This window comes from Urocitellus parryii, chromosome 8 (assembly GCF_045843805.1).
Source record: "Urocitellus parryii isolate mUroPar1 chromosome 8, mUroPar1.hap1, whole genome shotgun sequence".
NCBI classification, from domain to species: Eukaryota; Metazoa; Chordata; class Mammalia; order Rodentia; family Sciuridae; genus Urocitellus; species Urocitellus parryii.
In genome coordinates, this window is record NC_135538.1 from 35,354,829 (window position 1) to 35,379,325 (window position 24,497).

The following is a 24,497-nucleotide window of genomic DNA, read 5'->3' on the forward strand; positions in this document are numbered from 1 at the left end:
TCTGCTGGCCCTTTTCATCTTCAGAACCAGCAGTGAATAGAACCCTTCTTCCATTGCATCTCCCTACCCTGTTCTGGAGTTACCTACCTCTGACTCTCATCTCCCTATTCTACGAATAAAAAGCTCTTATTATTACTTTGTACCCACAAGGGCAGTCTGGCTATCATCCTACAAGGAGTCAGCTGATAAGCAACTTTAATTCCCCTCTGCCAGGTAACACATTTCCCAGGTTTCCAGGGTTAGTAGGGAGACATTTTCAGGGAGTCACTATTCTGCCTACTATACTTAACTTTAATTTCCACTTTCCTTATTTGTGAAATGAGAATCTTGTGCAGATCAAACTAAAAGGTAAAAGTGTATGAAATGCCTTGTCTAATGGCTGGCATAGAGTAGGAATTCAGTAAGTAGTATCTGCTATTATTTCTTATTTCCTACATTCCTTTTTATTACACATTAATTTCTTACTTATTGTGCTTTATATTTCTGAAATCAATCATTAGAGGTTTTATCTGGCTATTAGGACTTTCAGTGTGTTGCTTCTCCATTAAGAAGCATAGAAGCCCAAGCTTAAATCAGTTAGAAATTTTGAGAGCTTAAAAATATTAACTTGCTTAAGTGTGCAATCCTTTAAAGCACCCTACACTTCTCTGTCCTAGAGTCCAATGCTTTGGGTCCTCTTATCTCTGCAGAAGTGTTTTCCAACCTTGAGCAGACACCAGAATACCTGAAGGGCTTGATAAAACAGACCTAGGGTCCCCTACCCATAGTCAGAAGTCTCACCCAACAGGACTAGGGCAGAACCTAAATTTGCATTTCTAGTCAATTTCCAGTTGAAATTGATGTTGGGACCATATTTGGAGAACCACTGCTATACAGATAACTATGAGGAATATGGGAGTAATTTGCTTTTCTTCCCATGAACAGTTAAACATTACTGTGTGCTTCTTTGCCTGCTTGCTCTCCAAATGCTGAAAAGATTTAGGTAGCAGTAGTGTCAATTCTTACGTGAGATGCAGAAGCATCTTTCTTTATCCCAGGCTACATATCTACCCTCAAAAGTGCTGTTATTTAAAAGTGAAGCTTTAAGCAAAGAGTAGATATCAGAATCGGTCCCTAAGACAAGGAGGAGTAACCCACCAAGATTCATTTGGAGGTTTGGTAACTTCCCATCTTTTTCCAGTCAGTTTAGTAGGCTATTTTTCAATTGTGAAAATCGTAAAATGGAATGGTTCTTCATCTTATTGTGTTACTGCTTCACAAATCAAGTATCTTTTAATAATACTGTCTTAAACCTACTAAACAGTGTGCCATTATTTTGCAACATGACGTTTATGCAGTATAAAGATATCTCATTGTTATATAATGTATGAAAAAATAAAATGTTAAATTAATAATGTTGTTGGATACATCCGAGAAAAATTGTCCTTGAGTTATAACATTATAAAAAGACCTAACAATTTGTGTCATGTTTAAACTCAGATTACTTTGATGTAGAAATATAGAGGAAGTTTCTAAACCTTATTTCATCTTCATAAATCTATTAAGTGGCACAGGTCAAATTTTCTGTATTTCCATATGTGGAAAGAGGCTGAGACTTTAAAGGGAGGAAACAGAGCTCAAAGATGTCTCATTAAAACCTTCAAGTATGTTATTTAAAAGTATAGTCCTGTAGGGTAAATTGCTCTTTTTGAAAAAAAAAAAAAAAGCATGATTTTCTAAAGAATTTGAATGCAATTTCATTGATCAGACAATGATAGAAAATCAAATGCATTGTTGAAGTAATTTGATATTTGGGTCATTTAAACAATATAAATTGGACATTGTATTTCAATACCTTTGTATGCAGATGGACCTAGATTTTACAGGTTGGAATTGTGACTCATTTCCTAGAAAAGATTCACATATAATGAATTTTATTTGTTGTAGTGTTAATGTTTATTGCAATATCTTAGTAAGGTAATATACTTGGATACTTCTGTACTTTGAAATAGACACAGCTCCCAGAAGTTTGATATGAACAAGAATTTTTAGAACTTAGGTTATATTCCTGGGGTTTATAAATGATGTTGTGCCTAAGAATCACCTGCTGTTCTTCTTAAACATGCACTTCCAAAGGTCCTACTACACAGACATAAGTCACTAAATCCTTAGTAGGACATGGAAGTGTTCATTTATAGTATATGTTTTAGATGGCTTGGCTGCAAGTGATTCAGGGATCCCACTTTGAGAAGCACTGGTTATAACCACAACAGAATTAATCACTGGAGCTGAGATTCAAATGGAAAATGGAAGCAAGCCAACATATTGATAATAAGAAAGATCCACAGTCATGAACCTGAGGACAGTGACACCAGAGAGGGAATTTCACACTTTTTAATTCAAAAACACTAAGGTATCTGCTGAATGTTAAGGAAGTCTTACTTTTCAAAGGTGGCTTCAACTAAATTATATAGTTAATGTTAACTGACTATACAATATGAAGGAGAGGGCTCCTCAAGAGTATTATAAAGATAAAAGTTTTTCTGAAAGAGCTTATAATTTAGTACAGAGGGTTTTATTTTTTTTATTTTTATTTTTTAAAGAGAGAGTGAGAAAGGAGAGAGAGAGAGAGTATTTTTTTTTTAATATTTATTTTTTAGATCTCGGAGGGCACAACATCTTTGTTGGTATGTGGTGCTGAGGATGGAACCCGAGCCACACGCATGCCAGGCGAGCACGCTACCGCTTGAGCCACATCCCCAGCCCCGGTTTTAAATATTTTGGTTTCTTTCATATTCTTTATTTGAGAGATATCTTACTTAAAATTTCAAGGTTAAATGCAGAACCAGAACATCACTAAAAGTGGCATGGAATTCGTCACAGGTATTGGATTTCATGCTCTTCTGTCTCCTACACCATTTATTCCATACTCCCTTAAATTAGTTCTTAAAGTATCAACATATAAATTCTGGGATTCATTAAAACACAAATAGAAAATTATTATTTGAGAAAGTGCTCCCTGCAAAATTGAACATGCTCTTGAAAATCTTTTTCTTATGAAGTAGGGAAATGATTTGGGTTAGCTTTTTTATTATTATAGCCAAAGGTTAGACTTATAGATTTCAAAAAAAAAAAAAAAGTACAATGGACTAACACAAAGTGTATTTAATGTGCCAAAAAGATGTTTCTGTGCATCCATATTTATGAAATAAAATGAAGAGAATCCAGAAATGGGAACAACTAATGAATAGACAATGAAATAAAAACTAAGTTTTGCTGACCCGAAAGTAATCAAGTGTCAAAAAGAAAGCTACCACAGAGCCAGAGAGATGAAGAATGTCCTTTTCTTTTGATGATTAGACATTGTGTTTCAAGGAGAAAGCTCCAGGAGAGGTTTGGATGAAGGAGCCATAGCTCAGTGGTCAGTAAAATAGTAGGGGTTGATAAAACAGAAAGCAGATATCCCACTTTGAGAAGAAGAGTAGACATTTGGATGAAAAGAGAATGTTTGGATGACAGCCACAGAGTGATGATGATCAAATGAGGCTTTTAAAGAAAGAGAATACTTGAGCATATTTATAAAACACTAATGGAAAGGAGCAAATGGGGAAAGATAAAGAATCAGAAGAAACTGATGATGAATGGAATGAGATCGACGAACGTTCCTAGTCAAAAGATAGAGCTGGCTATGAAAAAGTGAGGTCCGCTAATCTAAGGATGATGGAGAGGAAGTAAAAACATTGATGATGTGTAGACATTTTTTAGCTTTGTAGCAAGAAGTTAAGGGTGGTGGTGTCTGATTTCCTGATTTCTCTTGGTAAAGTTTGAGATAGGAAGCTTTACTGCAGGATGTGAGGTTGAGGAATAGGGGGAACAAAGAATCAAAGTTACAGGTAAGAGAGGAATTTAGATGTTCAAATATGGAGCTTAAGGTAGATCAAGGTTTGGAAGTCTCTCTGAGGTGAAAAAGCAGAAAGTAAAAGAGATTTTATATTATTATGCTTGGACGAAACCGTCCAAGCTTTAGCAGGATTAACTGCCAAGGGAGTTTTCCTCCTGATAAAGAGTTTTCAAACATTTAACAATAAACAGGTAGTACCACACTGCAATTCCCTGTAGAAGGAAAAGAAATAAGGTGATTTCCAAGATTAAGTCAGTTCACTGCCTGGAGACATCTCTAGGTCTGGCACAATAAAAGGTACTCAAAAGAGAAGCTAGCACCATCACAGAAGGGAGGGTAATGAGATCAGAGTTGAGTGAAAATCTGTGGAACAGAGAACTGGGAGAAAGACACTGTGCAGAAAGCAAAAGCCCCAGAGCTTCGAAGAGGGAATGTTTGCAGATTGGCCGAACATAGGACAAACAATTCTCAAAATTCAGAAAGAACTGGGAGTAGTTTGTGTTTCCAATAGCCAGGGTGGAAAACCTTCATAGTATAAAGGACCTAGTTGAGTGCATGAAGCAATATCAACTTATATTGAGGTTCAATTGCTTTTCTCAACAAGCTTCTCTGGGCCCACACTAATAAAGCTTAAAATCAGCCCTTGAGGTGATGATGTTGATTCATGCATATGAGTGTATCTCTGCCTTCAAAAAACAAACCAAAAGAAAATAAACAAAAAATAAAACTCAACTTTATAGGTTTATGGCAAAATTCAGCACCAAACAAAATAAAATCCATAATGTTTAACATCCATCATAAAAATTAGCTCACATGCATAGAAGCAGGATAATATGAACTATAGTCTTGGGGAAAAAAATCAATACAAACCCACAACAGGAAGGGAGACATTATCAACTAGAGATGATAAGCAATTACTTGATGTCATGTGCTCTAGAGAGAGGAAAATATCAGCATTTATGGAGAGAAATGGAACATGTAAAAATGAACCAAATGGAATTTCCAGGTACAGTTCTAGTTATTATGAGGTCATAGCAATAGAAATGATGCAAACAAGAAATGTGAAAAAAATTGAACAGTTGCAGTGAGCTGTGGGTATCAGGTGGTCTAACATGTAATTGAGGCTTCACAAAATAAGAAGAGGACAAGTTTTCTAAATTTGATGGGAACTAAACACACATCAAAAGCAAAATGAATGCAAATCAGAGTAACTGTTGAGAAGACCATGCCATGGTATCTCATAATAAAATAACGGAATACTAGTGTTGATAGTTTTCTTTTCTGTCTCTCTCTCTCTCTCTCTCTCTCTCTCTCTCTCTCTCTCTCTCTCTTACAACTACTTATTGTGAAGGTTTATTCTTGTAGTAAATTCAGACAGAGAGAAGCATGCAGGGTGGAATCTAACAATGGAGACATCTTCCAGAGGACATGTGGAATTGGGTTTTTGGAAGGAAGAGGAAGGGAATCATGAGCTTACATAGAAGAAGTAAGAGGGATTTTCTGGTGCCTAAGGAGTATCATGATTATAATGAATGACTCCAATTTTCCTAACTTGAGCTATTATATTTTGATGATAGAACCCACTGAGGTTCTGAGTTACCAACGTGATCTCAGAATATTGATGCACTTCTACTACATTTGCACAAAGTTGGTAAAAATTAGTTTGTAGCTGGTTTTATAAAAAATTGGTGAGACGATAATAATCTTAGTATTGTGCATGTATAGGTTATTGATATGAAAACTCAGAATAAATAAGGATTATATTTGCTTAATTAAACTTTATATTCTCATTACATATTATAATGCCAAGCACAAGCTTGGGTTAAGATATTTAATGAACTTTTCCATACTCTTCTTAATAGGTGATAATCATTCAATTCCAGAAATAAATTAAGATTTAAAAATATATGCAAGCCTTCCACATTTCCCAGTCCATATAATGCAGCAACAATTGCCTGAAGTTCTGTTAAAAAACTGCATGTAGAGCCTTACAGAAATATTATTTGCAGTCTAGTGTCCTTAGTCATAAGAGAAGATGATTCTTCTGACCTTCTTTGTATGTTATAAAATATAAATTGAGATCCCTCAAAATTATAAAATCTTGTGTACTTTATAAAATGGTCTATAAATGTATCTTTTCTATGAATATCATGCACCTTTTTAAGGTAGGTTATTGTGGGTTTTGTCCTTCCAAACTCTGGTGAAATCAAGAATAATGTTCATAAATTTTATTGCATTCGACACCTTTAATTAAGTGAATGTCTGAAGCAGGGTGCCACTTGAGGCTAAGCTATGTAGGAAAGAGTCTCTGACCTCTTAGAACACACACATCACATGCACACATACACACACACACACACACACACACACACACGCACGGGTTGGTATCTGTAGTCATATTGGTTCATGCTAAGTGTCTTATAGCCTTGAATAATTCCAAAATTCTAATCTATAAAATGTAATCATACCTAAACTGTTATTTTCAGATACAGGAATGCAGACTAAAAGAAAGTATAAATAGAAGAATGTGAGGGTTTGGCAGGGCTGGCTCCTATGCGTGGAGGTAGGGATCATCATAATGTGGGGAATATTGGATTTGTTAGAATTTACTCCAGACATCCTGGGGACAGGCAGTGACATTTAAAAAGGTGCTTTGGGAAGTGGACACTTTTAGTATATTACAGAAGTCCAGATTAAGTAGAAGTTAGGATTTGTTTTGAAACAGAAACTGAGAATGTAAAACATTGAATTAAATTGAATGAAGCCAGGTTGTGAAGAGCTATGAATGCTAAACCAGAAAGTTTGAGTCATATCCAGTTTTAAAAAAAAAAATAGAGATCCCTCTGAAGGCTTACCTGTACTGAATATTTTAAGATCGCCTTACTTCAGAAATCTTTCTTTCTTTCTTTCTTTCTTTCTTTCTTTCTTTCTTTCTTTCTTTCTTTCTTTCTTTCTTTCTTTCTTTCTTTCCTTCCTTCCTTCCTTCCTTCCTTCCTTCCTTCCTTCCTTCCTTCCTTCCTTCCTTCCTTCCTTCCTTCTTTCTTTCTTTCCTTCTTTGTTTCTTTTCCTCCTCCTCCTCCTCCTCCTCTTCTTCTTCTTCTTCTTCTTCTTCTTCCTCTTTTTTTGGGCACACTTAGATTCTATGAAATTAGGCAGACTTCATACTTGACTATTTTAGTTTCATTGTTTCTACATAATTAATCTATTTTCTTAATGTATTAATTTTAAGTGTATGTTGTTGTTTTGTAGATTTCTTCTATTTATACTTTCTTTTAGCCTACATTCCTGTATCTGAAAATACCAGTTTAGGAAGATACATTTTACAGATTCGAATGTTGGAATTATTCATTTGTACCAGGTGATGTTTAGAAATTTAATGGTAGTAAAAAAAAGATTTGCATACATAACTATATTCTTTTTAAGGATGCCCCTTCCAAAAAAGTAGTATTATTTTTGAAATATGAGAAGGCAGAAATATCTTCTCTGTGTTCTAATGATTGTGAATTCTTCTTATTAATAAAAAGTATTATTTTTTAAAGCTTCCCTAAAGAACTTTTGTTTCTCACCTGATATGTATTTCTGACTCCTGTTTGGGCTCTCTTTTAGAGCTTCTTCTCTTGTTTCCCTGCTTGTCATTTAAATTGGGGCCACCCTGGAGGAAATGGTATGTGGAGGACTCTGCAACCAAGACAGGTGTGGAGTGAGCTATGGTGTGGGATGAGTGCAATCAATGTCAAGCTGGGTTCTGGCTGTTCCCTCCTTCCAGGAGGGACCTAGACAGTTGCCCAGGGACAGCCTGGCACGTCTTAACCTGTGGCAGGGACTGGCTTGCTGCATTGCTTGCAGGAAAACACCATCCTTGTTGTGTTTGTGGGACCAAGGCACTCATGTGCCCTGTACTTTATCAATTCTGTGATCTCTTTCAGTCGCTGTCTCATTCATTTTGATCCCAGCTACCCTTCCTCTTTTTACTCTTATAGCTATATTTTTCCTCTTTTTTCCCTTTCATCTCATATAAGTTCCAGTATAATAAATACACGGTACTCATAAACTATTTCCGAAAAGGCAATCACAGTGGTTTCTAAAGGTATTTACTAATTAATCTTTATGGAATCCCTGTGAGGTAGATAGAGCTGGATAAGGCATTCAGCACATGATTCACTAGACCTTGCTGTCTCTCTGTTATGATAGAGGATTATTATTATGTTAAAATGTTTATACACTGAGTACATAAATTTGTAGAGAATGATGTAAACTGAATCCCTTGGCAAAAATATGAACATGCCTGTAGCATAAAATTGCCATTGTGAAGCAAGTTTTATCAACTTCTTTGTTTAAAGAATTATTCCAGATCCACACAGGAAAACTCTGTTGGATAGCTTGTTTCCTTTATCTTGCCTCTTGGAGAGCAAAAGGGGACAGTGAGCTACTGAACTGGGATTTCAGCAAGGGACAAACTCAGATTCTTGATAGCATTATTTTAAAATTACAACAGACTCCTCTGGCATGTGTGTGACTCACACACATGCATATAATAGCTTAATTGAGTTATGAGTAATTTTGTGTTGATATATTGATAATATGTATGGAAACCTAGTCGGGTGTTCTATCCTTTTTCAAGTGTTGAGTACAGATCCTCTGGATTTTCCCTTCTGCTAAAAAAAACACCCTGGAGACAATTCCCCAGAGGAGAAGAAGATGTTTTAATTGAAAGCACTATACAGTCCTAAGGTGCCTGAGTATTTCCACCATGTGCCATATAGATTCACTGAGAACAAAGCAAATAAACCAGGAATGGAAAGAGCTGGAGAGGCAAGCCTTTGTTAGCACTTTCTCCCTCTCTCCATCTCTCTCTCCCTCCAATTTAAGCACATAGTCTTTTCTCCTCATCTTCCCGTCACCTTCTTGCTATTAAACACACTGGAAAAGTACAGCCATTGTTGGATTCATATTCCTAAACATGGAAGGCTGATTGGGACTCTTGGGTGTAGCAGCCCCAGAAATTAAGGAGTTGTGGGAAAAATGAGTTGGTGTACCAGGGTGTGGGCTCTGGTGTGCACCTCTCCACCTTCTATTAGGATTTCATCTTAGAGGGACATGTGGTGAGTTTGGAATTGGTGGGGGTTCAGTGTGGATATAGGGATTATTCCTTTATTGACCCATGGGCCACAGGAATGGGATCCCCTATCACTGAGGTAGAGAGCATTTTTTTTTTTTTTTTTTTTCTGGGAAGAATTTAGGGGAGAATGGATTCCAATCTTCTGTAAGAACCTAATTCTGGACTAGGGAAGTGCCATACTTAGGGGAGTTTCTGGAGATTTTTCAAGAGGGAGTTTGGGATGAGAAAAGTCAAGTTGAAAAGGAATTCAGCTTAACTTTAGAGGCTTTCTGCTTATCTTTGAATGCCCTTTTTTCAGCCCATTTCACATTAGGAAAAAAAAGAGTAGGATATTGTATACTTTATAAAATATGCTTAAAATGTGGATTTTTTTAAAATTACAAAATGACTGAAGATTATTTTCTTTACCATTGGACCTCAGAGTTCTTTCAGCACCTCCTGCCTTTGCCCTGTTTGGAGAAGTCCACATCTGGGCTTACCCTGTTCTCAGCTCTTGCTCCCCCTGCTTGACCTTGGGTGGCCCTGTGATCTCTGAGCAGCTCAGCAGGGTTCAGCAGAGTGGATCCTGTTTGCAGGGTCAGCATGATGTCAACTGTCTTTGTATATTGATGGAGAGAAATAATTGCTGCTTTGTGCTGTAATGTGGCCCCCTGTTTGCAAGTATAGATTTCCTTTGCTTCCTACAGTTCTGCTAGAGGGTCAAAATATTAAATCACTATCACCTAGATTGTTTCTCTCAAAGTTTCATTTGTTTAATAATCCAAGTAGTTTTTGAAAAGCATTATTCAAATCATATGCTACACAATGTAAGGAATATTGATTTAAAAACTACTCTAAGTTTGAAATATCTAATGCAATTAATATAATAGTATTATCCAGATTTTTCTAAATGTTTTTCTCATAGCTGCAACCATATCCTGTTTTTAAAAATTTAAATGTTTTAATGTAATAAAGTTCCCCATCTTATTTTGACCTTGTTTTTGAGAGCATAATTTTCAAAGACTTTGAAACTTGCTTAAGAAATTATTATAGTTCACTCACTTATTCTCTTCTTGAGTCCATTTTTTTTTTTGCTTACATTTTACATGCTTTTAAAAACATAGTCTATATTATTTCTGTAGACTTTCATTTTCCAAAGATGACTTTGGAACTCAGAAAGGATACTAATGAGCTGTATTGTTAAATTGCTTTCTGAAAGTATTATGCTATCATAAGTTACTTTGTTAAGTTTCTGTTTTATTAGGTAATATTATTTTCTTTGGTAAAATTTCTTGACAGACATTCACAATGAAGAGAAAGAAAGTGCTAAGTTTCTGGTTTCTAAAATTGAATAGGAACTATCTTAAAACTTATTCACTGCTTTTTAGAAGTTTCTGGTGGCTATTATTGTGCTAATTGCCAGCCCTTGGGATGAACCTGGAAGATCCTCCCCTAATACTCCAGGCCTGGAGGAGACCCTGGCTCAGGAGAGATGGTTATCAAGAAACTTGCTAAAGGCTGTCAGGGAGGTTTGAATTAAGGGCTGGAGGAAATATTAAATCTGATGAGGAAATACCATAGTATAAATTTATTTTTTCAGATGTTAAGAGAGATGAGGACAATTTTTTTAAAAAAAGTCATACATTTGAATGTTTTAAAAATTATTTTGCTACTACTAAATGAATGCAGAATCTTTGTACATACACATACACACACTCAATTACTATAAATTAGTAATTAATAAAGTTTTTACTACCCAACTATGGGATTTTCTACACTCCTCTCACTGCACTAAAATTGGGGGCAGGGGGAGAGGCAGCAGAAATTATATAACTATGTTGTCAAAATTAAAATATTTTAAAGGATGCATTTTGCGGATGCATTTTGCATTTCCCTCTATGTCTAACTATCTGAAAAGTTTCAAAACTCTCTTGGTCAGAGTACATCTTCCATTAATTTCAGTTTTAAAAAATGAAGAAAAAAAAAAAAACCCAAACAGCTCTTTGGTTTACTCTTAAAATATATATCTACTTGGCTTTCAACAGCATTGATCTCTATCAAAGTGGCTGTTGCCCTAATAGATTTAACTGATAAGCAATTTTGTAGTCTGCTAAGGAAAGCCATTCATTGGGGAATGAGTCCATTTACTTTGTGGTTTTAATTAAAGGTGTCTAATGCTGCAGTACCTGTTGCCTTTTCATTTTCTCAAACATCACAAATCAATATCTTTCTATTTTTCTTCATCTAGGATCTGGTTTATATTATTTTTCATTGTTGTTAATTAGAATCAGTCTGGATTACAAAGAACAATTTTAAGCACTGAACAAATTTTCCACAGGTCTCTCTGTGCACCCCTCCTTCCCTCCCTCCCTCCCAAATCTCTCCCTCTCTTCTTCTCCCTCTCTCCCTCTCTCCCTCTCTCTCTCTCCTTCTCGCCTTAAATTTGCCTTTTGCAGACATTTGTGAGACTTGTTTCCCTGGACTTCCCACTCCCTCATAGCCTACATGTGGTGCTTATAGTGTGAGCTATTTCTAGTCTAAGTAAATGCTGAGGATGATTAATGACCCTGTGGGAAAGCTAAACACACAGCACTTTGTGGACAGAAGACCAGATCAAACTGGTCCTGATTCTACTGCCATCCCTGGCCTCTTTGCTCAGGACTCCTCCCTAGACCCTTCTTATTAATGGTATGAAGTCTTCACTCTTTCAGTGTATGAATGTGTTGAAGTGTAATCAGAGCACTGACCTGAGAAAGGGGGAGATTCGTTTTAAAGTCAAGGTTGTACATTGTTTCTGATTTCATTTTGTTAGATGCATCTAATTATCACAGCCTAAGAATTTTTATCCTAATTTTCTCAGCTAGTGCATTAGATATTCTTTATAGTCTTGTTTGTGTTTGATTAAGTATTAGCCAGTTATGTTCTCTTTCAAGTGTTTGATAATAATAATAAATAGACTAATGCTAAAGGCTAAGCTCTGTGGCCTTATGCTGGAAGGCCCCTTCTGGGTTGGTAACAATGCATTAATCAAACCTTTCAATACAGAGGATAGGCTTGTCATAAAGTGACATTCTATGTTATTATCCATCTCTCATTTCTGCATCTTGCCCATACGTGGGGGGTGAGAGATTAGCCCAATTCTTTATTAAAATGTAGACAAACTAAGAATTGCAGCATTTCTTTTACTATTGTTCTGCTCTTTGGGCTTTTCACTGGAAATATGTAGAAATTCTTCACTGAAAACATCATTAGAATTTCACTGGTAATTTGAAAACACTGATTTGTAGTTTTTTTTTTTTTTTTTTCTCTTCTGTATTTAAAATACTGGGGCTGTGTGTGTCCCCATGTTGTCATATCAAGTTACTTTTTATTATCCTCACTATTAGCAAATAGCTCCTTATATCATTCTGCAAATTATTCAACAAATAGTTTTAAGTTCCAGAGAAGGACCAGATACTTCTGCAAGGCTTGTCCATATTTTAGGATGTTACTTGTTTGGATTAGAAGACTGGCATTAATTCAGGCCTCAACCATTGGCTGAGATTGATTGATAAATCATGCTAGAATGTAATTTTAACCACAGAAATGAATGTGTGTCCTTTCCCCAACCTTTACTTCTTTGGTCAAGAGTCAGTTATGAGCTAGGCTGCCCAAACTCAATGTACACTCCCACCCCAACTATCGATCTCCTTTCAGAATCTGTCTCTATTATAACAATTTTGAGAGGCAGGGTCAGCAGGAATATTGTTTTGAAGAACAGGTCACATATTTCATTAGGGCAACATGTGATTGTCTTCTGACCTCTCTTCTCTTTACCTTGATTTTCAGTGTTTTGACAGAGCTCCTGCATGCCTGTTCTCAAACAGAGGACAGAATATAATCACTTTTTGCATGACAGTTTTGTAGTTTCTTATCTTAATCAAAAAGTGACACATACGTTGACAAGTGCTCATACAACTGTGTTATTTTCTTTGGTGAATGTAATATGACTCTTCTTTTGAAAAGACCCATTCAATGAATTATCTTGGTTTAAGCTTCAAAGGTATTTTTTTTTAATAAAACTTGCCTCTATGTTAAACATTGAATGTGTGTTTTATTGAATCACTTTCTTTATATACTTGAGTAGAAATCTGTTTTCCAGTTAGTAAAATGGAAATGCTGACACTAGTATGTAGGAATGTAAGGAAAAAACTCTTAAGGTATGGGGTCAGTTAGACAAGATTTAGAAAAACTTTGTTTCTAAAGAAATCTCTCTTCTTGTCTAGAAAGGCAATAACCATTTGGCAGTAGGATTGCACCTTCAAATTTTTAGAGGGTACAAGCCTTATACACAAAATTTCTTAAAATTTAGAGATTGTAAAAATCTGGGTATGCATTTAAATGGCACTGTTGAATAGTTTCATGCTGTATACCTTTTCAAGGAGCAATATTGAACTCATTGGTGCCCATACCTAAAAGACACAGTATCTGTTTGAAAGTAGGCATTCCCTTCTTCCTCTGTATTTCCACATTAGGTAAAACCCAACCCCAAATCAAACCAGATCTGCAGAGACTGGAAGAATGAATGTATCAATTTTCTTCCCAACAGAATTGTTTTATAAGATCAATTTACACTGGGAGCCACTTGCCACATTTATTGCTAGAAAGATTAGAGCCAATTTATGGCTCTCTAATAAGAAGTATATAAATGTTTACGGTAAACATTTGAACTTTATTCCTAGTTCTAGTTGATATCTTTATTCTCATTTTTCCTCTCAATTTTATACTTATGTAATTTCCTTGTGGTTAATGAATTCTTTTAGCAGTCAGTAGTTTTTCTATATTGGAGTCAAATAAATAATCAAATAAAAACATCTGTAGAAAAAAGGGTTGTGAATTTATTTTGTTTTCAACTTCTGTGGTCAAAAATAATATTTCTTATTGGGTGTGGTGGGACATGCCTGTAATCCCAGTGATTTGGGAGGCTGAGGCAGGAGGATTGCAAATTCAAAACCAGCCTCAGCAATGGTGAGGCGCTAAGCAACTCAGTGAGATCCTGTCTATAAATAAAATAAAAAAAATAGGGACGGGGTTGTGTCTCTGTGGTCAAGTGCCCCTGAATTCAATCCCTGGCACACACACTCAAATAATAATAATAATCATCATCATCATCATCATCATCATCATCATCATCCTACTGTCTTAAATAAAATATCCTGGTAAATGCTTTTAGTAGACATAAACAAATTCATGTTTAAATTACTTATGGATATCATCAAACTTTATATGTGTTGCCTTAAGCAGAATCTTATGCTCTTGTCCATTGAATAATTTAGTATGTTGATGTTTTTAATTAAGACATACTATCTTATATTAACAAATGATTAAAAATTTCGTCATGTAATATTTAATTAAATATTTAATATATTTTAGAGTTTAAATCAACTTTTATGTATATCATCCCATTTGTAAAATTATTTTACAAAGTTTTATATACATTGTAAAACTTAATATACATTACCCAATTTTAGATTGGTTAATATATTACCCCATTTTAGAGGACAAGTTCAGTTATGAATTGAGTTGTTAAAAAGAAAAGACATGGGCTGGGATTGTGGCTTAGCGGTAGATCGCTCGCCTAACAGGGGCGGGACCTGGGTTCCATTCTCAGCACCACATAAAAAAAAGTAAAGGCATTGTGTTGTGTCCATCTACAAAAAAAAAAAAAAAAAAAAAAAAAAAAGAATCATATTCTCTCTCTCTCTCTCTCTCTCTCTCTCTCTCTCTCTCTCTCTCTCTCTTCCTCTCCCTCCCTCCCTCCCTCCCTCCTTTTTCTCTCTCTTCTTTAAAAAAATATAAAAAAAGAGAAACAAAGAATGTATAATATGGCAAAAATGTAAGATATTATATTCTGAAAGAAACTTAAAAAGTACACATAATTTGGGGCTGGGGATGTGGCTCAAGCGGTAGCGTGTTTGCCTGGCATGTGCGTGGCACTAGGTTGTATCCTCAGCACCACATTTTTTTTTTTTTTTTTAAGTACACATAATTTATCAAATACAACAAGTTGTCTTTTGGTTTCATGAAAATTTCATACTGTATTGGTCCTTAGAAAGCATTTTGTCTAGCCTTCTTACTTTATGGATGTAAACAACTGGAGTTCTGAAAAAAAGTTTCACTTATGTGATGTTAGGGTCCCCAGACCGGAAGCGCCATGCTTTAACTAGATCTTGCTCCTCTGAGTCCAAACCCCAGCGCCGCCAAGGTGCCGGCTTACCACTCTTCCCTCATGGACCCTGACACCAAACTCATTGGAAACATGGCCCTGTGGTCTATCAGAAGTCAGTTCAAAGGGCCTGCCCCTAGAGAGACAAAAGATACAGATGTTGTGGATGAAGCCATCTATTACTTCAAGGCCAATGTCTTCTTCAAGAACTATGAAATTAAGAATGAAGCTGATAGGACCTTGATATATATCACCCTCTACATTTCTGAGTGTCTAAAGAAACTCCAAAAGTGCAATTCCAAAAGCCAAGGTGAGAAAGAAATGTATACCCTGGGAATCACTAATTTTCCCATTCCTGGAGAGCCTGGTTTTCTACTTAATGCAATTTATGCCAAACCTGCGAACAAACAGGAAGACCAAGTCATGCGAGCCTACCTACAGCAGCTAAGGCAAGAGACTGGACTGAGACTTTGTGAGGAAGTTTTTGACCCTCAGAATGATAAACCCAGCAAGTGGTGGACTTGCTTTGTGAAGAGACAGTTCATAAACAAGAGTCTTTCAGGACCTGGGCAATGAAGGGCGCCTGGGCAGCCAGTCTCCAGCACCTTGGCAGCATTTCACAGCAAGATGTATACGACCCTTTGCCTTTATCTCTTAAAGTTTTATACAGAAGCAAGCAGAGAGCATGACTCTACTTGAAAAGCTCTTGATCAAGAATTTGGGGGTTGGGGGTGAGTTGTTGAAGGATAACTTGAAATTTTATGCAGTATTAAGCTGGTGCTTAATAAGAATGAATAATAAAGAACTTTCTAACGTTAAAAAAAATGTGATGTTACACACTTAGTTATTGACAAAGTGAGACTTTAAGTCGTATCATTTGGCAACCAGTCCTATTTTCTTGGTATTATGCCATGTCTTCTGTTGCTATAGTTCATTGTCATTCCAGAGTATGCAAATGAGTATTAAACTCCTTGTCTTTGGGATCATAATCATCTGCTGTATAACTTCAAGTAGTGTTGTCTAATTCTTATTCCTGTTTTGTTATTTTTACTCTTTCCAGCCCTCCTCATTGTAACCATTGTTAAATTAAATTGTACTGCTCTCCCCTACCATTTGATCAGTGGTTTTCTCTTCACAGCCCAATATCCTCTAAGTGAAAATCCAGAGGCATAGGCTCTTGAATGCTTTCTTTACTCTTTCCATGTATCATTATGAAGATTGCCTGTTGTTTATAAGTAAATAAATATCTGCAGCCAAGCAAATTTTATAAATAGATTAACCATCTCAGGTTTTGAACACTCCACTTCAAATGGAAATAACTTGGAGCAACTGAATGCAGAACAAGAGTGCAGGATTCAGAATCATAAGGGTTCATCAATCTTAGTTCTTTGTCATTTACCATGAGCTTGGTGAAGTGAGTCCATGTTTCTGAAGATTTGCGTTTTCATCTCCAAAATAAGAATAAAATCCATGTGGTAAGTGTGCTGTTATCACTAAAAGGAGTGTTGGGCATCGCACTGTGCTAGTGAGGCACAAGGCCAGTGTGCCTGCTAAGTGCACATGGTGACATCTAACAGATCCATTTCCACTTGAAATAGGAACACACCTTGGCTCCTAGTGTAACTGTAACTGTTGTATTACAAGGGGCTTTCAAGCACTGAATAATTTTAGTTGTCAGAGTTTACCAATAACAAAAGGCCATGTTCATTTATATTGCTTTTGTTTGTAACTTAAACCATAAGCCTGTCTTTTGATATTTTTTTCTTAATAATCTTAAATGGTACAGAAACTCATTCATTTTAGCTAAATCAGGTGATTTCAGATTATGTTTCTTTGTAAACTGTCCTACAAATTTAATAGTATGATAACCTTGTTAATTTTTGTGAGGCATTTATGAGCCACTTGTTTGGACCCAGAAACAATTCTGGGAGCAACCTGAGTTTTTCTAAATCTAGGTGTGAATGCCAGTGATTGAGTCTGTAGATCATCTGCCCATGGGGCGTGATGTGATTTTATTTAGGAGAATTGTAAATCCCAGGTAGAAGTTTTATTATGAGCCAGCCTATTTTAACATGCTCTCCAAAGCATTTTCAAATTGTTTTAATGATTACTAACTTATATGTCCACAGTGTACTTCATGAAACACTGGATTATACTTCTAGTTTTCCAACTCTGTGTTCTAGAATGCATGTCTTCCGAGAAACTGAAAACAATAATAACAAAAAATAATATTTTAGTATTATAGGCTGTGAACATCTTGTTAATTTGAAATAGTAGGTTTTTATTTAAACTTGCTATGCTATTGATCAATATGTCTTTATTTTTCAAGTCCATCATATTTAACTGAGATGAATATTTTCAATCCAATACCTATACACCTCAATTTACCTTTCAATTTCAGAATCACTGACTTCTTTGCAAACTTGATGAGCTCTTCCTTGGGCAATGTTTCCCACTGAAAGGTGTCACAAATTTTTCTCACTCACGTTTCCACTATGCCACAAAAGAAAAACACAATGTCTTAGAAGGTGATTTCTTCTCAATCAGCCTCCCTCTCACCATGTAAAAGTTTTCTAATCCATTGTCCTTCCACTCTTCAGTGAGCTTGTTGATCGAGCATTCTCTTCACCTTAGATATCCAGGTCCCAGCAGGACTGCTGAAGCCTCCCCATCCTAAACAGGACCTCCATCATCACCCTGGTCCAGGACCTGGGAGCTAGGACCAGAAGCCTCACCGCTGTAGCACAGCTTCTGTCCCTGTCAGCCAACCAATATATCTTATTGTAAAAGAATTCAAGCACATTTTGATAATGGAAAATTTGCATAATGAATATTTGACCTTTTAGTTGCGTTAGTTCAGTATTTTCTGTTATGTTCATTCTTAATGTAATACATTCAACAAAATATATTAGAAATACAAAAGGGACCTTTGCTTATATCTACATGTATGTATTTGGGATAATGGGTCATAATTTCATAATAATACCTCTTATTTGCTGAGCATCTTTTAAATTTTTGTAGCATGAAGAAAATTACAAAACTCATATTTTGTGGATTCTGAGACATTTTGAAATACTTTGGTACTTCTCCATTGACTAGTATTCCTGATATGTCTTACTGGAATGCTTCTCAAGTGGAAAGTCCATGAGTACACTTTAGGGAGATGACCCTAGACATTCCTGTATCTCAAATAGAAAAACTATTGGTCCATAACATCTAGATATATTTTGGTCTTGAATTAATTTTTAAAGTGATTACAGCAGAGGGTGTTGAAATTGAGACTGGCAGTTTGAAGGAGTTTTAGATGTCCAGACTCATAATCTTTTATTTGGCAATTCAGAGTCTTGTAAACTTAATTTTGCACAGTCCATTTGAGAGGAAGAACTTTGGGTTGCATAGAATGGGTTCTAGGACTCCACAGAGATTAAGTACCACTGACTTCTGCAAGCAGTTGACATTTTCTTTAATGTCATACTAAAAAGGAATTAATTATCTATTGTTTTAAACACATTTTAATGACTAGTTCATATGTGGATAAATCTATTATAATTAACTTATGCAAAACTTCATTATAGTTGCTATTGGGTCTCTTTTTTTAGGAAATTGAATTGCAACTACATTAAAGACTGCTATTAAAATAATACTTTTTGTTTTATCGATAACTTCACCATAAACTTTCAGCTTGAGATTAATTTTAAGTGCATTTGTTCCAACTATTCCCAATAAAGTGAATAAACTAGCCGAATGTGCTAAAGACTGAAAGCATTGGCCAGAGATTATGCATCAATAATCTTGGAAGAGAACCAGAAGTTTTATAATCACAGTTAGCCAAGCCTAAGTAATGATTCCTTCAAAGTTGAGAACACTAGTGTGCTAGCGTCTCATGAATGCTTTAAACTTTGATTGAGGAGGGGGGCTTCTGAGCTCAGGCCAGAGTACCCATAGGGATTTGCACCTGATCAGACCTTTCTTTTTCTGAGTAGTTAATAGCTGCTTCTGCCAGAAAACCAGATCAAAGCATAGCAGGGGAGATTAGTACATTGGTTTTATCAGCCATTTTCCAGCTACAGCTCTTACAAAGCTGATAACAGGGTGGGGGTAAATGAAATCATCTGCTCTCAACCTCCCTGTGGTGCTTTCATCTTGATTTGTTTAAGAACCTGGGAGGACCACATCTACAGTGTGGACACCTGGTCAGTCCCCTCTCTATCCCTGTCAGAGTTTAAAGCACTTAACTGGTAATCACTACTCTGACTGGGGGCAGTTGGGTACCATGTTTTCTTTGCTTTTGACTTGGCAACCGCTGTGGCTCCTTCAGCACCTGGTCCTCTGCCAGCCATCTCTGTTACCTTGGATTGACTTCAGAAGACTGTTTTTGAGGTTTGTGTTTCTCTCACTATTATCAAGGCAAACTGTCTCAGCTTCTATTCCCTCCCTCCATAGACTGCGGAACTCATGCAGCCTTTGTCCTTTTTATTCCTTCAAGGCTGCTCCCAATGTTAAAGACCCAAATAAAGCAAATCTTACTTGCCAAAAAATGACAATTGAAGTCAGAATCATAGCCCTTGAGGATTAAAAAAAAAAAAAAAAGACCTTAGCTACCCAGTCCTGCCCTTTCCTTTTATATAGCATATCTGTGACTTAAAAAACAAAGCAGGAGTTAGACTTTTGGTCTCATGATACCTGATTATCACACTGATTTCTCTATGACAAGATTCTTTGCTGCCTACGTTTAAAGAGAATGAGTCCTGACATTCATTTTATTTCTCCTTTTGGGATGAGAAACAAAATTCTCTTGAATGGCATTTTGAAGAAAATATGGATCATCTACAATAATTCCACTTGGGTGTGGTGGTGCGCACTCCTGTAATTCCAACTACTCAGGAATCTGAGTCAGGAGCATCACAAGTTTGAGGCCAGCAACTTAGCAAGACCCTGTCTCAAAATAAAAATTTAAGAAAAGGACTGGTGTGAGGGCTGGAGCTCTGGCTCTGTGGTAGAGCACTCACTTGGCATGCATGAGGCACTGGGTTCTATGCTCAGCACCACATAAAAATTAAAGGCACTGTGTCCACCTACAACTAAAAAAATACATATTAAAAAAAAAAGGACTGGGGGTGTAGCCTAGTGGTAAAGAACTCCTAGGTTTAATTCCTGGTTCTGCTAACAATATAAATAAATAATTATACAATGAAATAACTCTACAAATACATTGTTAAGACTACAAGATGCTGCATAACACACCCTCTCCAAAACCCATGTGTAAATGATATTTCTAATCTTTCTAACATTATATTGTACACGGAAGATTTTTTAGAATTGGATATAGTGAAAATGCAACTTTCATGGGGAATATGTTTATAATACATAACTGCACTTTTTTAATAGTGAGTGCTAATTATGGTACTATTTGTAGCTTTGTCAGGTTGGTGAAAAGTGAAGTATAACAATAGAATTTAAAATATCTGGATCTCTTAATCACTACAACTCAAAGTACTATTTCTAACATACTTAAACCTTTAGAGTCAGATTTAAGCACTGCCATTTTTCTCATTTTAAAAGAATATGATGTTGTGCTTTTAGATAATTTCTCATATATTCTCAGCACAAAATCATATATGAGGACTGGGGTTATGGCTCAGTGGTAAAGTGCTTACTTATCATGTGTGAGGCACCAAGTTCACTCCTCAGCACCAAATAATAATAATAATAATAATAATAATAATAGTAACAATAACAATAATAATAATAATGATGTTAGAAAAAGGGTTTTAAAAAATCCTAGATGATTTGTAATCTTTGTATTTAAATGATTATATTTGTGTATGGTTACATGTTAGCATTTTTGTCAATTGTTCATGTCAAAATCTACATTGATATGATGGGAAAGCATAATCTGCTTCACAACTTACGTGTTTTATGATGTGGTTTCCAAGAAACCAGTATGGCCCCAAAGCAAGAGCTGCCTGTTATGGGCTAAGGATAATCGACTAGCAGGTACAGTTAGCAGAAGGGAAGGTTAATTTAATTGGTTTAAAGATTCTTGCAGCCACAGAGAATGTTAAATTGATTTCGTTTCACTACATGGAGAAAATGCAGCATATGATACAAGGGGACTTGCTTTTAGAGAATGTATTCTTTCATAGATTATATCTGATTTTAGGAAACTGGAAAATAACTGTCTGAAATGATTAGACAGTCCTTTTCATAGGCCAGTTCTTATCCCTAAGACATATGTAAGGTAGTAAAAGAAATGCACATAAATGAAGATTTTTACCAAAATATAGCTGGAAATTTTATGTTTTTAGCTATCTGTAATCTATTTTATTTATTTTATAAAAACTTCTGTTTGGTTTCTCATTTTAACATTTGTATTTATCAAGACTCCATGATATGGAGTCTTCCTACATTGCCTATGCTGGCCTTGAGCTTCCATACAATTGCCTCAGCCTCCTAACCCATTTACAATATGTAAATTTACTATTTATATTTAATTTTACATTCTAGTTATATTCCAACTTCCTTATGTCTGTGACACAACCATACAGAGAGTCTTTATGACCAGCAAGTTTATAGCTAGAATTAGCTCAATCTTCATACAATGTGAACCTCTCCACCTTTTTCCATATTAAAATCAGCTCTTGAGACTCATGTTTTCTTTGTAATTTGTTTCATACTCAGAGACCCCCTCTGTTCTCACCATCACCTGGATTGGTGATCGTGCATCTCCTGCACGGCCTCCCTGACCATCAGTAGCATTCTGCAAACTGCTACTGAATAAATTTTCTTTAAACACTTTCATTGATTATGAGGATTCAGACCATTTTCCAGATTCTTGGGCTTCTCCAATCATGACTCCCTGTGAATCAACCTGTGACCTTTTGAGCCTCTTTAGCTTCACTGGGCAGTTTGTCTTTTTCCTTTCAGTAGATTTATGTGTATAGATATATCATAACCCAGATAATATTCTCTTGTAAGCACCCTTATGTTTCTAGTCTCTGGCTTCCTGACTGTTGGGGTAGTCTTTATTTTAGCTTTGTCTCGCAATGCCCCACAGCACTGCCTGATACTTCATAAATAGATTTTTTTTAAAGCGATTTTTCTTCTACTGAGGATGAGAACCATATATTCTATTTTACTCTGTCTTTTTGATGTTGCCTTACGCAGTGCTTGGCACAAAATTGGTGATAAAATTAAGAATCTCCCTGAGGTATTTATTTTAGTTTCTTATGTATTCTTGATTTATGTTATGTAATGATTTTTGTTTCACAGATATTTTCCTGTATAATACATTGTCACCTTTATCACTCCCAATAGATATCCCATAATTCTTTTTCTACATTTAATTGTGAGAATTTAGGTTTTCTTACTACTTACAGGTATGCTGCATTTGCCTATAGTAGTTGGTACATGGTTAGGCTATTTAGTTCTTAGTAATGGAAAAGTTAATGAACTTCATCAATGAAGTAGCTATGGTTTTGCAGGACAATTAGTTACCAATTCCCTCTTCTTATAAGATTGATAAACTCCAGAATTTTAAAGCTGAATTTTAGAGGCCATTTCGTTAAACTACCTTTATTTTATTAAAGAAAATAAATTCATGCCCTCTGGGACTTTGCTGGAAGTATTAGCCTTTAGCATGTGAGATACCAGATACTTATTACCAGGTTGTTCTCTCCTGTCTGATTTTACTTGACAAGGATATTACTGATTGATGTGGTTTCTCTTTCTGTAGGTGACATCACAGTGATAGTTTATTACATATTATTTCATCTGAATAGTTTCTTTTGATGAGGGCAATAGTAGTCATTGAAGGAAATGATTGAAGAAAATCACATAATAGATGTACAGTCTCAAGTCATGTTCATTAAAAGTTCACATTTACATTTTATTGGTGGGAAGCAAATGATAAGACTAATGATTATTCCTTCAGGAGTGTTAACATACAATTCCTATTTCTTGCCAAGGTGAGAAAAGAAATGTGTAAAGTATCTTTCAATGAAATATATTAAACCCTCTGCTTTTGTTGGTAGACATTGATGAATATTTTATTTTCTTTTAGTAGAATTTAGGTAGAAAAGAATAAAATAATAAGAATGGGTTAAATGTATTGAAACTTTTATTTTATATGACCATGTTTAAGGGATACTTAGTACTGCAGAAAAAGGATTAACTTAAACTTATTTGATCAGGTTCTTGTATGATAATTTAATGAGAGTCATTGTGTTTTAGAGATTGTAAAACAAATGAATTGTTAAAAATAATTTTACTGTTCACTGGCTTACAGTGATTATTACAGAATAATGACTTTGAATTGGTAGTGCAGTCGGCAAATATAAGTAAACTGTTTTGTTCCTTATGATGGTCTTTCTGAATATAAGACCCATTTCCAAAAAGGCAGAAATCACAAGCCTTTCTAGTAGTTTTCTGTCTTCTTTTATATAAGCTTTTATTAATGGTTCTCTCACTTTGCACTTTTGTGTTTCTGCTCATGTAGAAAATATGTCTTTTCTTATTCAATAATGGATGATCCTTGGAATTTTGTGACAAATGTGGTTTAATTTAAATCATCATCATCAATTTAATAAGCACCTCAGGTGATACATTTTTAAAAAAATTATATCATGAAGCAAAATGTGTTTCTCTGGGGAATAGCAATGCTTATGAGATAATTCCACACCTCTGGGGCATATGAATGGGAAAGGCACAAGCAAACCTATCTTTTCCTCTGACAAAATGATTATTTCACAATAACTGAGTGATTTCATTCCAGTCTTCCCTGTCATGCCATCCAATTTCCCCCACTATTCTAGGAGGCTGAGAGTAATAGAATTTTTTTTTGTGTGTATGTATAAAAATATATGCTGGTGGTTTTATGATAGTTCAGTATACATTATGACCAAACTTCACATTCTTTATAATCACTAGGAAATAAGAATGGTGCATTAGCACATGCAGATAAACTACTAGAGAATACAGATTTTTTTCCTTCAGTTTTTTTTTGTTCATGCCTTTCCCAAGAAGAATCACCAGATTTCCTATTGTAGAAATCATGTATTTGAAGTCAGTCTACTCCTATTGACAATTTTGATGTGAAGTTTTGTGTTTTTGAATTTATCCTAGGCATATTGAAGATGATAATTAACATAGGTCCTCAGTGTTTAAAGGAATGTCTGTAACCACAGTCCCAGGCCTAGAGACAAGGGTATTCTTGCTCAATTACTTTGTATAAACTTTTCTGAGGAAGCTGTTTTTTGAATTATTCATAATAGCTAAATATTAGTGGAAGAGTTACAGGATTTTAAAGAGCATGG

The 24,497-nt window shown here is 35.5% G+C and overlaps 2 protein-coding genes across 9 annotated transcripts in view; both read left to right on the forward strand.

Moving 5' to 3' along the window:
* Ptprk (protein tyrosine phosphatase receptor type K) overlaps positions 1-24,497 on the forward strand; it is a 527,087-nt gene that overhangs the window by 208,716 nt on the left and 293,874 nt on the right. The window lies entirely within an intron of this gene.
* On the forward strand, positions 15,181-15,998 carry LOC113176114 (actin-related protein 2/3 complex subunit 3; the record flags this gene model as incomplete). Its single annotated transcript, XM_026380524.2, has 1 exon — positions 15,181-15,998. A coding segment is annotated over one exon (579 nt), but the record flags the coding sequence as incomplete, so codon positions are not given.